The sequence below is a fragment of the Ursus americanus genome, chromosome 36 (assembly GCF_024610735.1).
Source record: "Ursus americanus isolate L20-20 chromosome 36, mUrsAme1.1.p, whole genome shotgun sequence".
NCBI lineage: Eukaryota > Metazoa > Chordata > Mammalia > Carnivora > Ursidae > Ursus > Ursus americanus.
In genome coordinates, this window is record NC_142162.1 from 26,429,361 (window position 1) to 26,441,497 (window position 12,137).

A 12,137-nucleotide genomic window follows, 5' to 3' on the forward strand; every position below is an offset into this window, starting at 1 on the left:
TCCACCTCTCTATGCCCTAAGTGGTCACTAAATGTAGACAAAATTAGAATGATTTTTTCCCCCAAGGGCTAGAAATAATTAATCCTATACATCTTGGAAATCTTTACTTTAAAGTAAACTAAATGCAATGTATTTTGTTTAATATATTCTTAAAAGAATTTTTTGAAGCTTATGATTTATTGAATACTCGATATATCACAACCCTTATAATATTCACCAATTCTAAAATAAGTGGAAACTTATTTCTTTTTAAGTCCAACAATCCCAAAAGTGATCTATCATGTGATTCCAACTTTAGATTAAAAGGAAATTCTATCCTCTTCAGCAAAAAAACTTAAGAAATGTATGTATGAAAAAGGGAGTTAAAAAGAAACTCAGAACAAGATTATCTGAAACTATGTACAAATAGATATGTCAAATGGACAGAACCAAAGTGCATGAGTGAGAGTGGAAGGCATGGCAGTTATGAGGGGAGATTCATTTAGTGACCCCAAGAGACCCAAAGTTCCTGTAACAGGCCCCTCCCCAATGCCTTCTTTGTTAACCTGGTTGTGACTCTACAAGAAGCTTTCCCTTAAAACATTTATTGACATAAGACAGTAACAGTTCTTTGTACTTGCTATCATTGTAAGGAGAATTTTAGTTAAAGGATTGGACGTTTATTTATAAAATGGAATACATAAGCACACTGTGATTAATAGGTACCCTTACCTTTTGACTTGAACAACTTACTTTAGATCACATATTACTGCATATACTCTCCCCAATTTGTCCTGGCTATAACCCTGGAAGTTGAATTTATTGTTCCTGTCCAAGTATTCAGGCAAAACTTCTAGAAGGGTTTCAGTAATGACAGAGATAACATTCTGCTCTTCAATAAGATGTCGAGCCTGCAGAATATTTCAAGAATATTCTTTATTATTAACTCATGATAGTATGGACTTAACTTATTCATTCATTTGGTTGGTCAGTGAGTCATTTTATTTATTTTTCAGTGAGTCATTTTAAATAAGTGTTTCAAATAAATGCATCAAACACAGTCCTTAGTCTCACAGAACGGCAAATTCTAAGAAGTTATTTTCTAAAAGTAAAAATGCCCTACTCCTCAGTAACACCTGTCTGGACACTCCAAGCCCATCACACAGGTTATCTACATAAATGTTTACCACCGGTAATTACACAATGAGCAAAGTAGAACATAGATACACTTCATGACTTCTTTCATATTACTATCTATTACTATCTCCCCATCACTCCTAATCCCCTGTCTCTTTTCCATCCTTTTCTCTGGCCTTTGAAATGGGAAAGTAAGAACAGTCAACCAAATTATCCAGAAGAAACATGAAAAGTAGTAGTACAAAAAAAAAAAAAAAAGCAGGCAGAATTCTCCACTCTCCTCCCAGGCCTATATAGCACCATATCAGCACTTATTTTATGCAAATACTTAACAGTACTCTCTCCTCCTGATTTGGGTTTTTTTGTTTTTGTTTTATTACGTTCAGCTAGCCACTGTGTGGTACATCATTAGTTTTTGATGTAGTGTTCAATGATTCATTAGTTGAGTATAACACCCAGTGCTCATCACAACATATGCCCTCCTAATACCCATCACCCTGTTACTCCATGCCCCCCACCCCCCTCCCCTCCGAATCCCTCAGTTTGTTTCCTGGGGTTCATAGTATCTCATGGCTCATCTCCCTTTCTGATTTCTCCCCCTTCAGATTTCCCTCCCTTCCCCTATAGTCTTCCATGCTATTGCTTATGTTCCACATATAAGTGAAACCATACGATAATTGTCTTTATCTGCCTAACTTACTTCACTTAGCATAATTCCCTTCAGTTCCATCCATGTCGATGCACATGGTGGGTATTCATCCTTTCTGATGGCTGAATAATATTCCACTGTATGTATGTACCACATATTCTTTATCCATTCATCTGTTGAAGGGCATCTCAGTTCCTTCCGCAGTTTGGCTGTTGTGGACATTGCTGCTATGAACACTGGGGTGCGTGTGCCCCTTCTTCTCACATCTGTATCTTTGGGATAAATACCTAGTGGTGCAATTGCTGGGTAAATACCCAAAAATAGGGTAGTTCTATTTTTAACATCTTGAGGAAGCTTCATACTGTTTTCCAGAGTGGCTGTACCAGCTTGCATTCCCACCAATAGTGTAAGAGGGCTCCCCTTTCTGACATCCTTGCAAACATTTGTTGTTTCCTGTTTTGTTAATTTTTGCCATTCTAACTGGTGTAAGGTAGTATCTCATTGTGGTTTTGATTTGTATTTCCCTGATGGCTAGTGATGTTGAGCATTTTTTTATGTGTCTGTTAGGCATTTGTATGTCTTCTTTGGAGAACTGTCTGTTGATGTCTTCTGCCCATTTTTTGACTGGGTTGTTTTTTGAGTGTTGAGTTTGATAAGTTCTTTATAGATCTTGGATATTAGCACTTTATCTGTAATGTCTTTTGCAAATATCTTCTCCCATTCCGTGGGCTGCCTCTTAGTTTTGTTGACTATTTCCTTGGCTGTGCAGAAGCTTTTTATCTTGATGAAGTCCCAAAAGTTCATTTTTACTTTTGTTTTCCTCGCCTTTGGAGCCATGTCTTGAAAGAAGTTGCTGTGGCCAATATCGAAGAGGTTACTACCTATGCTCTCCTCTAGGATTTTAACGGATTCCTGTCTCACATTGAGGTCTTTCATTTGTTTGAGTTTATCTTTGTGTATGGTGTAAAGGAATGGTCCAGTTTCATTCCTCTATATGCAGCTGTCCCATTTCCCCAGCACCACTTATTAAAGAGACTATCTTTTTCCCATTGGATATTTTTTCCTGATTTGTTAAAGATTAGTTGACCATAGAGTTGAGGGTCCATTTCTAGAGTCTCCATTCTGTTCCATTGGTCTATGTGTCCGCTTTTGTGCCAATACCATGCTGTCTTGGTGATCAAAGCTTTGTAATATAGCTTGAAGTCAGGCAATGTGATGCCCCCAACTTTATTTTTCTTTTTCAACATTCTCTTGGTGATTCAGGGTCTTTTCTGGTTCCATACAAATTTTAGGATTGTTTGTTCTAGCTCCTTGAAAAATGTCAATGGTATTTTAATAGAGACGGTATTCAAAGTGTAAATTGCTCTGGGCAGGATAGGCATTTTAACAATGTTTATTCTTCCAATCCATGAGCATGGAATATTTTTCCATCTTTTTGTGTCTTCCTCAATTTCTTTTGTAAGTGTTCTGTAGTTTCTGGAGTATAGATCCTTAACCTCTTTGGTTAGGTTTATTACTAGGTATCCTATGGTTTTTGTTGCTATTGTAAATGGAATCGATTCCTTAATTTCTCTTTCTACTGTTACATTGTCAGTGTATAGAAAAGCAACTGATTTCTATGCATAGATTTTGTATCCTGCCAAATTGCTGAATTGCTGTATGAGGTCTAGTAATTTGGGGGTGAAGTCTTTTGGGTTTTCCCCATAAAGTATCATGTCATCTGCAAAGAGAGAGTTTGACAACTTCTTTGCCAATTTGGATGCCTTTTATTTCTTTTTGTTGTCTGATCACTTAGGCTACGTCTTCTAGCACTATGTTGAACAATAGTGGTGACAGTGGACATCCCTGTCATGTTTCTGACCTTAAGAGAAAAGCTCTCAGCTTTTCCTCATTGATAATGATATTCACTGTGTGCTTTTCATAGATGGTTTTTAAGATATTGAGGAATGTTCCCTCTATCCCTATACTCTGAAGTTTTAATCAGGAACGGAGTTTGTATTTTGTCAAATGCTTTTTCTGTATCAATTGAGAAGATCATATGGCTCTTGTCTTTTATTAATATGCTCTATCATGTTGATTGATTTGGGAATGTTGAACCATGCTTCCATCCCAGGAATAAATCCCACTTGGTCGTGGTGAGTAATCCTTTTAATGTTCTGTTGGATCCTACTGGCTAGGATCTTGTTGAGTATTTTGGCATTCCATATTCATCAGGGATATTGGTCTGTAATTCTCCCTTTTGATGGGGTCTTTGCCTGGTTTTGGGATCTGGGTAATGCTGGCCTCATAGAAGGAGTTTCGAAGTTTTCCTTCTGTTTCTATTTTTTGAAACAGCTTCAGAAGAATGGGTATGATTTCTTCTTTAAATGTTTGGCAGAATCCCCCTGGGAAGCCATCTGGCCCTGGACTTTTGTTTTTGGGAGGTTTTTGATTACTGCTTCAATTTTGTTACTGGTTGTTGGTCTATTCAGATTGTCTATTTCTTCCTGTTTCAGTCTTGGTAGTTTATAAGTTTCCAGGAAGGCATCCATTTCTTCCAGGTTGCTTAAAAATTTGTTGGCATATAGTTGCTGGTAATAATTTCTAATAATTGTTTCTATTTCCTTGGTGTTAGTTGTGCTCTCTCCCCTTTCATTCATGATTTTATTAATTTGGGTCCTTTCTCTTTTCCTTTGGGTAAGTCTGGCCAGGGGTTTACCGATCTTATTAATTCTTTCAAAGAACCAGCCTATGGTTTCGTTGATGTGTTCTACTGTTTTTCTGGTTTCTAGTTCATTGATCTCTGCTCTAATCTTTATTATTTCTCTTCTCCTGCTTGGCTTAGGTTTTATTTGCTGTTCTTTCTCTAGCTCCTTTAGGTGTAAGGTTAGCTTGTGCATTTGGGATTTTCTAATTTTCTGAGAGAGGCTTGGCTGGCTATGTATTTCCCTATTAGGACTGCCTTTGCAGTATCCCATAGGTTTTGGACTGACGTGTTCTTGTTCTCATTAGGTTCCATGAATTGTTTTAAGTTCTTTAATTTCCTGGTTGACCCAATCATTCTTTAGCAGGATGCTCTTTAACTTCCAAGTGTTTGAATTCCTTCCAAATTTTTTCTTGTGATTGAGTTCCAGTTTCAAGGCTTTGTGGTCTGATAACATGCAACCTCCTGCTTTGTTTTATCTTAATCTATACCCCTGTACCCAAACAAAAACTAAAGAATAGTTTGGGTATTGAAAAGACACAGATCTCAAGTTACTCTAGAATCTGAGAAACCAGTTCTGGACTTCACCTGCAGGGATCAGGCCTATTGGACAACAGTCATGCCATCACTCCCACTCCAAAGCTATCTTGTCCTTGGGTCCCACTAAAATATACTTCACATGCAGATACCACTAAAGTATTTTTTTTTAATAATGATTTTTTATTATATTATGTTAGTCACCATACAGTACATCCCCAGTTTTCGATGTAAGGCTCGATGATTCATTAGTTGTGATACCACTAAAGTATTATCCAATTTTCTAAATGAAATTAGCCCAATATAGTACTCTGACATTGTTTTAATTTGATTCAATACTAGGCAAAGTTCTTAACAAGTAAAACAGGTTTTACTTGGAAAGGTTGCAAAGAAATGATCAATACATACCAGAGTAGGAACAGTAAACATCTGAACTGAGAGTGCAGTTACTGATATACTTCTGTCATGATCATCACTGATATATTCTTTCTGCAGCTGTTTATAATACTGAAAGATGTAATAGTAAGTGGAGAATAAATTATAAATTACTGAAAACTTAAAATCCCCATTTTAATACCTGCTGCAGATTTATGTCTATGCATATGATTAAAAGTATTAAAATTCCTATTTTTTTAAATACATATTTTTTAAGTAATCTCTACACCCAACGTGGGGATTGAACTTACAACCACCCCGAGATCAAGAGTTGCCAGCCCTACTGCCTGAGCCAGCCAGGTGCCTCTATAATTCCTATTTCTAAAGGGAAGACAATATGGTAAGCAAAAATATATTAGAGAATAACAACTGAAAGACCAAATATGAACTCAGCTACCCGATCTAGCAGAGTTGTAAGTGAAAACCATAAAAAGACAAAAAACAAAACACACACACACACATACGTAAGAATCATAGAGAGCTGTAGTGGTGCTGCATATCCTTTCTCTAAACAGAATCTGGGACAATCTTTAGCAGATTCTATTGCAGTGGTATAGGGCAGAGGCAATATTCAAAGTATTTAAAAACTGATGGGACCCAGAAAACCAACCAGATTCAGTCCAACCTTAAACAGAATGGCTGTTGGTTGTGAATAACTTCTTAACTATACTGATGCATACCAGATGAAAATCAACCCTGATACAGTGGGAAATAAAAATAATACATTCCATCATGTATCAAGCATAGTGTTAGGTCCTTGACCTACATATTTAATTTTATCCACTGGAATTCCTACAAAGAAGTAACCATGGGTATTAAAAAATCTCATTTAAGTAGAGAAAACTGCTTTTGTAGAAGAAAAAAAAAATCATTTCAGATCACAGATCTGGTCCAATATTCTAAGAGTTTCAGAAAAAGAGAGTTAATAGCTTGAGTTGTTACCATCTTTCAAGAAACTAAATGTGTTAGTTACTTTTAACACTCTACTTGTAAAATCCAGAGAGTGCAGGTATCTTGTCCCACAGTATCATTTGCCTTCAACAGTCATTATTGCATTTTCTGCTTCCAATTCCATCCTGGATCCTACCTCTGACCTGTTTTAATTTTTACAGAACTACCTATAATTCAAAATCAGAAGAAACAAGTATTTATTGGCTATCTTTCTCTTTTAATATTTTATATATATATATATATATATATATATATTTTTTTTTTAAGTAGGCTCCCCGCCCAACATGGGGCTTAAGCTCACAAACCTGAGATCAAGAGTCACATGCTCCACTGACTGAGCCAGCCAGGCAACCCCTGGATATCTTTGTATAAGGAAAAGTAAAAGATTCAAAAAGTACCTGTTATGTATTACCTTGCGATCTAACTTGAGAGCTAGACCCCTCCCCCCATAAAATATATATATAAAACAATGCAAGGGATAGTCAATAGACCAATAGAACAATATTAAAAAACTATAAGTTATATCTTTATGTTTTGGCCTCCATTAAGTATAACTCTTGCTTGTCTAATTCCTGCCTCCCTTCAGCATGCATAATTGTTCCTTTCCCATGCTATGCCTTTCAACTAGTCACTTCTACTCATTATAATTTTACTTGTTATAAAACAGACAAATGATTAGGAAGAATGAATGCATGTGTGAATGTGATAATTTCCTATTGCTCTGTCCAGGCAAATAATAGGTCATTTTCCATCTATCTCCTCTCTGACACTATTTTTTCCACACTTTCGAATGTGAAAATGAATGGACTTTTGACAAAGAAATAAATCATAAAATTAAATTCTTGATTCATAATTATCTGCTTTGTTTCTACAACTTCATTTCCAAAATAATTTTTTCTATTATTGACATCTATTTATAAAGAGCAATTACCTTCACAAATTCCATAGCAAAGAATTTTTTGTATTCCATCTCCATAAAAAAACTGCTGAAGATCAATTCGTGAAGGATCTTACGGGCGCCTACAGATCATTTTTGGGGGAAGTGGAAAAATGGAAGAGTATCACAAAGGCAAAAAAAAAAAAATTCCAGCTATTAGAAATGGCAGAATATTATAAAAATATTTCACATACTAACAGACCTCAAGGACTCAAACATAAGTAGCATTTATCACATTAATAATTAATAGCTAGAATTTAAAATACATACATATATGCCTTTTCCCTCTCTTTCTGCCCCTCCACTTTGCCTTATTTCACTCTACCTTGTCCAAGCTTTCTCCATTCCTTTTTATTCTATTTCACTCAAAATTACTCTTACTCTGTGTCTTCCCTTTTCCATTCGCTTTAGCCTTTTTCTCATCTTTCTCTGTTTGTTCTGCATTTGGATTTTAAAAATTAAAATTAACATAGCTTTAACAATGGCACCACTACATGAATATATACACATACTCTTTTTTACTAGCCCTAACTAAATGAAAAGACACAATTAAAAGATAGTATCTCTAAGTTTTACCACAGAAGAATACATATTGATAGAGTAACTTTTTTAAAAGTATAATATCTATCAATCGAGATCACTGATTTAATAAACAAAAAAGATTATAGCTCCACTTTAAGGTGATGCCTCATGGCAAGCAGCATAAGCAAGGATCTACCTACCTTTATAAAGCTTTGCATCCCAAAGCATTAACCTGCTTATGAGACACGGATTCTCAGAGCCAGGTTCTTCTCTAAGGCATGCTTGACAAAAGATCTGTCTAAAGTCACCTACAAACAAAAGAAGTCAGATAACTTTTATTCTCATAATATTCCTCCTAAAAGTATGTTTCCTACAATAACATGTGAAAGAATTAAGATTAATCTTCCCAGTTTGATATCAAGAATAATTCTGTCAACATCAAAGAATCAAAAGCAGTAAAATATTATTGATGGTGTTTGAGATGCCATTCTGAAAATTAATCAAAATTTATACACCAAAAATGAAAAAAACTTTTGTTTTATACTCATGACATTTTCAAATTCATGGCTATTTCAAAAACCAGTATTTACTGAGAAATAAGAAAAATAGGCAGTATGCTTACTTGAATAGCTCATAATTTTGTTCATCCAGGAGCCAAGACGCAAAGCAAATTTCTGATGAGCCATAACCTCAGAGTGTAATACTTCTACATGAAGTGGATGTTGAGAGACATTTTCTGAATGACTCTACAAATGAAAGGAATAGTAAAAACAAAACAAAACACTAGTTTTAAAATTTGTTTTAACTAAGTAATCTATTCTTCAAAAAAAAATCTTATATAACACTCACAGTTTCAAATCTCTGGGTCTAAATGGCCCAATCCTACCTTTACTTAGGATGCCAAACCACTCAACAGTGTAATTGTTCTACTTCGGCTCTTGTAATGTGAACTCCTCTTACAATTCTCTTTTATCCCTAATTCAGAAAATTACCTTTATATCTTCCTTTGCCTCCTGGCAAGCAGCAAAAGCACCTGCTTTGACAGCCCGACGACCCTAATTATAAACAAACATGAGAATTAAGTAGTAGAATGACAACCCCAATCAATAAGTAATATGTAGCCCAAAGGCCTAACGAGCTCTTAATTATTAATCATTTGTCCACTGCCTAAAAGTCATAAGATGGGCAATACCTAGAAGATAAACATAAACATTTAACACCTTTATGAAACTTCAGAACTTTTGATACTGCTAAGAGAGAGTATACTTTAGGATGCTGGATTTCCTGCTTGGCAAGATGCCAGTTCTTCACTTGCTATAGTGTACTCTATTTCTATCCAGTAACAATAATCCAGGATTTACTAAACTCCTGCTCTTATGTTTTAAATACTTTCCATGCAGGCGCCTGGGTGTCTCATTCAGTTAAGCATCTGCCTTTGGCTCAGGTCATGATCCCAGGGTCCTGGGATTGAGCCCCGCATCAGGCTCTCTGCTTGGTGGGGAGCTTACTTCTCCCTCTCCCACTCCCCCTGCTTGTGTTCTCTCACTCTCTCTCTGTCATATAAATAAATAAAATCTTTAATAAATAAATAAATAAATAAATAAATACTTTCCATGAATGAATTTATAAGTTCCTCAACATGTGTTCCACAACATACTTGGCATCCACTACTGGATGACAGGTGTGACCAGGGTATTGATTCCTCAAGCCCTAGAACCACTACACTAATTACTAATGTCATGCTGCTTCTTCCACTATATTACACTCCTCTCAAGACAAGGATTAAGTTAATATTCCCTCTATATACCTGAGGAACACATTTTACTTAGGATAGATTTTTTTCTTAATTTTATTTATTTATTCGACAGAGATAGAGACAGCCAGCGAGAGAGAGAACACAAGCAGGGGGAGTGGGAGAGGAAGAAGCAGGCTCATAGCGGAGGAGCCTGACGTGGGACTCGATTCCAGAATGCCAGGATCACGCTCTGAGCCGAAGGCAGACGCTTAACCGCTGTGCCACCCAGGCGCCCCAGGATAGATATTTTTTAAAAAGCTGAACCACAGCATTAGTATTATGCTAAAAATAGTTGTAATAAATAATGTTAAAAATATCAAAATCAATGCATTTGTTCATACACTCAATAATCATAGAATGCCATTTTTTTTTAGGATTTTATTTATTTGACAGAGAGAGCACAAGCAGGGGAAGGGTCAGGCAGAGGGAGAGGGAGAAGCAGGCTCCCTGCAAAGCAGGGAACCCCATGCAGGGCTCTATCCCTGCACCCTGGGATCATGACCTGAACTGAAGGCAGATGCCCAACCGACTGAGCCACCCAGACGCCCCTAGAATGCTATTTTTTTTTTAAAGATTTTATTTATTTATTTAACAGAGAGAGACAGTGAGAGAGGGAACACAAGCAAGGGGAGTATGAGAGGAGAAGCAGGCTTCCAAGCAGGGAGCCCAATGAGGGGCTGGATCCCAGGATCCTGGGATCGTGACCTGAGCCGAAGGCAGACGCTTAACGGTTAAGCCACCCAGGCACCCCTAGAATGATATTTTAATAAATATGTATAGAAACAGACTAAAGCTAACATTCTTAACTACTTTTTGCCAAATATATTCAGTAACTTTCTAATTATTTAGATTAAAAGAATGCTAATAGTTTATCTACAATTACGATATACAGAAAAATCAAGTTTTAACCAATTTACCTACGGTATAAGGAATAAAGGAAGAGTATAATTGTTCCTAACACAATACTAAAGAGCACTTGGCAAGGGCTCAGTCAACACCTGACTCCCAGGAAGCTGATGTGAGGGAGCACAAGAATTAAATGAAGCTCACGAACCTCTTTGTCTATGGCAGTGGTGTGCAACTGTGCCTCTGCGAGCTCACAATCAAGAGCTCTTTGTAGACTGTATATGACATGGTCATATGAGTGGTGTTCATCATTGAAAAGGACACAATAGTATCTTTCATTTTTCTCCCTGTTAAAAATATAGATATATATTCAGATACTGAAACAAATAAAGGAAAACGTGAAAAATAGACTAAGATAATACATAACATCTGTACAAAAGCACCACCATGTAGTTTCTTACATATGAGAAAGTACCACAGCAATACTGATAAAGGAAGTTATTTTAAGTGTTACAATGCCATGAAATTTTAAAAACCCTGATAAAAGTATTACCGTTTCATTTTTTTTATTACCTCCAGGTGTAAATTATTACTTTCAGTTTAGTGGCAATATGTTTTTAATACTACTCTTAACTCTTGCTAATCTCTTCCTGCAGCAAAAGGAGACAGCTCTGGACTCAGGACCTTCAAGCAGGCAAAGATAAATGGTAAGATTTTATTAACACTTAGTTTTTATTGAGTTTATTTTTGCTTTTACTTTCTACTTACTTGAAGTGTTACTGACTTTATAGAACATTTAAGTTTAACAAAAAAAGGTATACAGATTGAAAGTGCTCGCACTACCACGTGACTGAAGGACCTTAGGCTGCTTAAGCTTTTAATCTTGATGAGATAACAGTACCTCTTCCACCTTTAAAAAGAGTATAATATCTACAGTCAAGAGTGGTGTGAGGATCTCACAAAAAATGTGAAAACCGTTGTCATGTGTATGTCATGGGCATGTCAGATATTATTAGCAGTTTCAAACAGTTTATAATATGCTTTTATAATATACTCAATCCATCTCATAACTCCAAGAGGCAGATTTTCTCAGGCCTCTTAGAGCTCAGGAAACAGGGGTGCCTGGCTGGCTCAGCTGGTAGAGAGCATCTGGCTCTTGATCTTGGGGTCAAGAGCTAAAGCCCCACGTTGAGTGTAGAACTTACTTTAAAAAAAAACAAAAACAAAAACCTTCTTCATGGTCACAATGCCAGTTAGAAGGCCTCAAACTCAGATCTACGAATGTGAAATCTGGTGCTGCTATATACACCCTCAAACTCAAGCAACTCTCCCTTTTCAGGCAGGCAGATTGCTAGTATCGTGTTTACCAACACAAAGTTTTTTTTCCTCCGCCTTTTTTTTTTTTAAGATTTCTTTCTTTCTTTCTTTGAGAGAGAGAGAGCACAGAGGGACAGTAAGAGGGAGAAGCAGACTCCCCACTGAGCAGAGAGCCCGGTGCGGCACTCGATCCCAGGACTCTGGGATCATGACCTGAGCTGAAGACAGACACTTAAGCGACTGAGCCACCCAGGCATCCCAACACCACAGTTTCTTAAAGAGTTTAACTGACATGATCACATATCTGAAATTAAATCCTTTGTGGATGCAATCTCTGATAACCTTTATT

At 36.5% G+C, this 12,137-nt stretch overlaps 1 protein-coding gene across 1 annotated transcript in view; it reads right to left on the minus strand.

The window, feature by feature from the left end:
• UBR1 (ubiquitin protein ligase E3 component n-recognin 1) overlaps nt 1-12,137 on the minus strand; it is a 133,225-nt gene that overhangs the window by 76,909 nt on the left and 44,179 nt on the right. Inside the window, exons 6-12 of the mRNA XM_045771719.2 lie at nt 10,680-10,818; nt 8,823-8,885; nt 8,453-8,576; nt 8,031-8,138; nt 7,303-7,391; nt 5,394-5,492; nt 733-890 (exon numbers count right to left, since the gene is read on the minus strand). Coding sequence (XP_045627675.2) covers nt 733-890; nt 5,394-5,492; nt 7,303-7,391; nt 8,031-8,138; nt 8,453-8,576; nt 8,823-8,885; nt 10,680-10,818 — 780 coding nt within the window. The remainder of the gene's footprint in view (nt 1-732; nt 891-5,393; nt 5,493-7,302; nt 7,392-8,030; nt 8,139-8,452; nt 8,577-8,822; nt 8,886-10,679; nt 10,819-12,137) is intronic.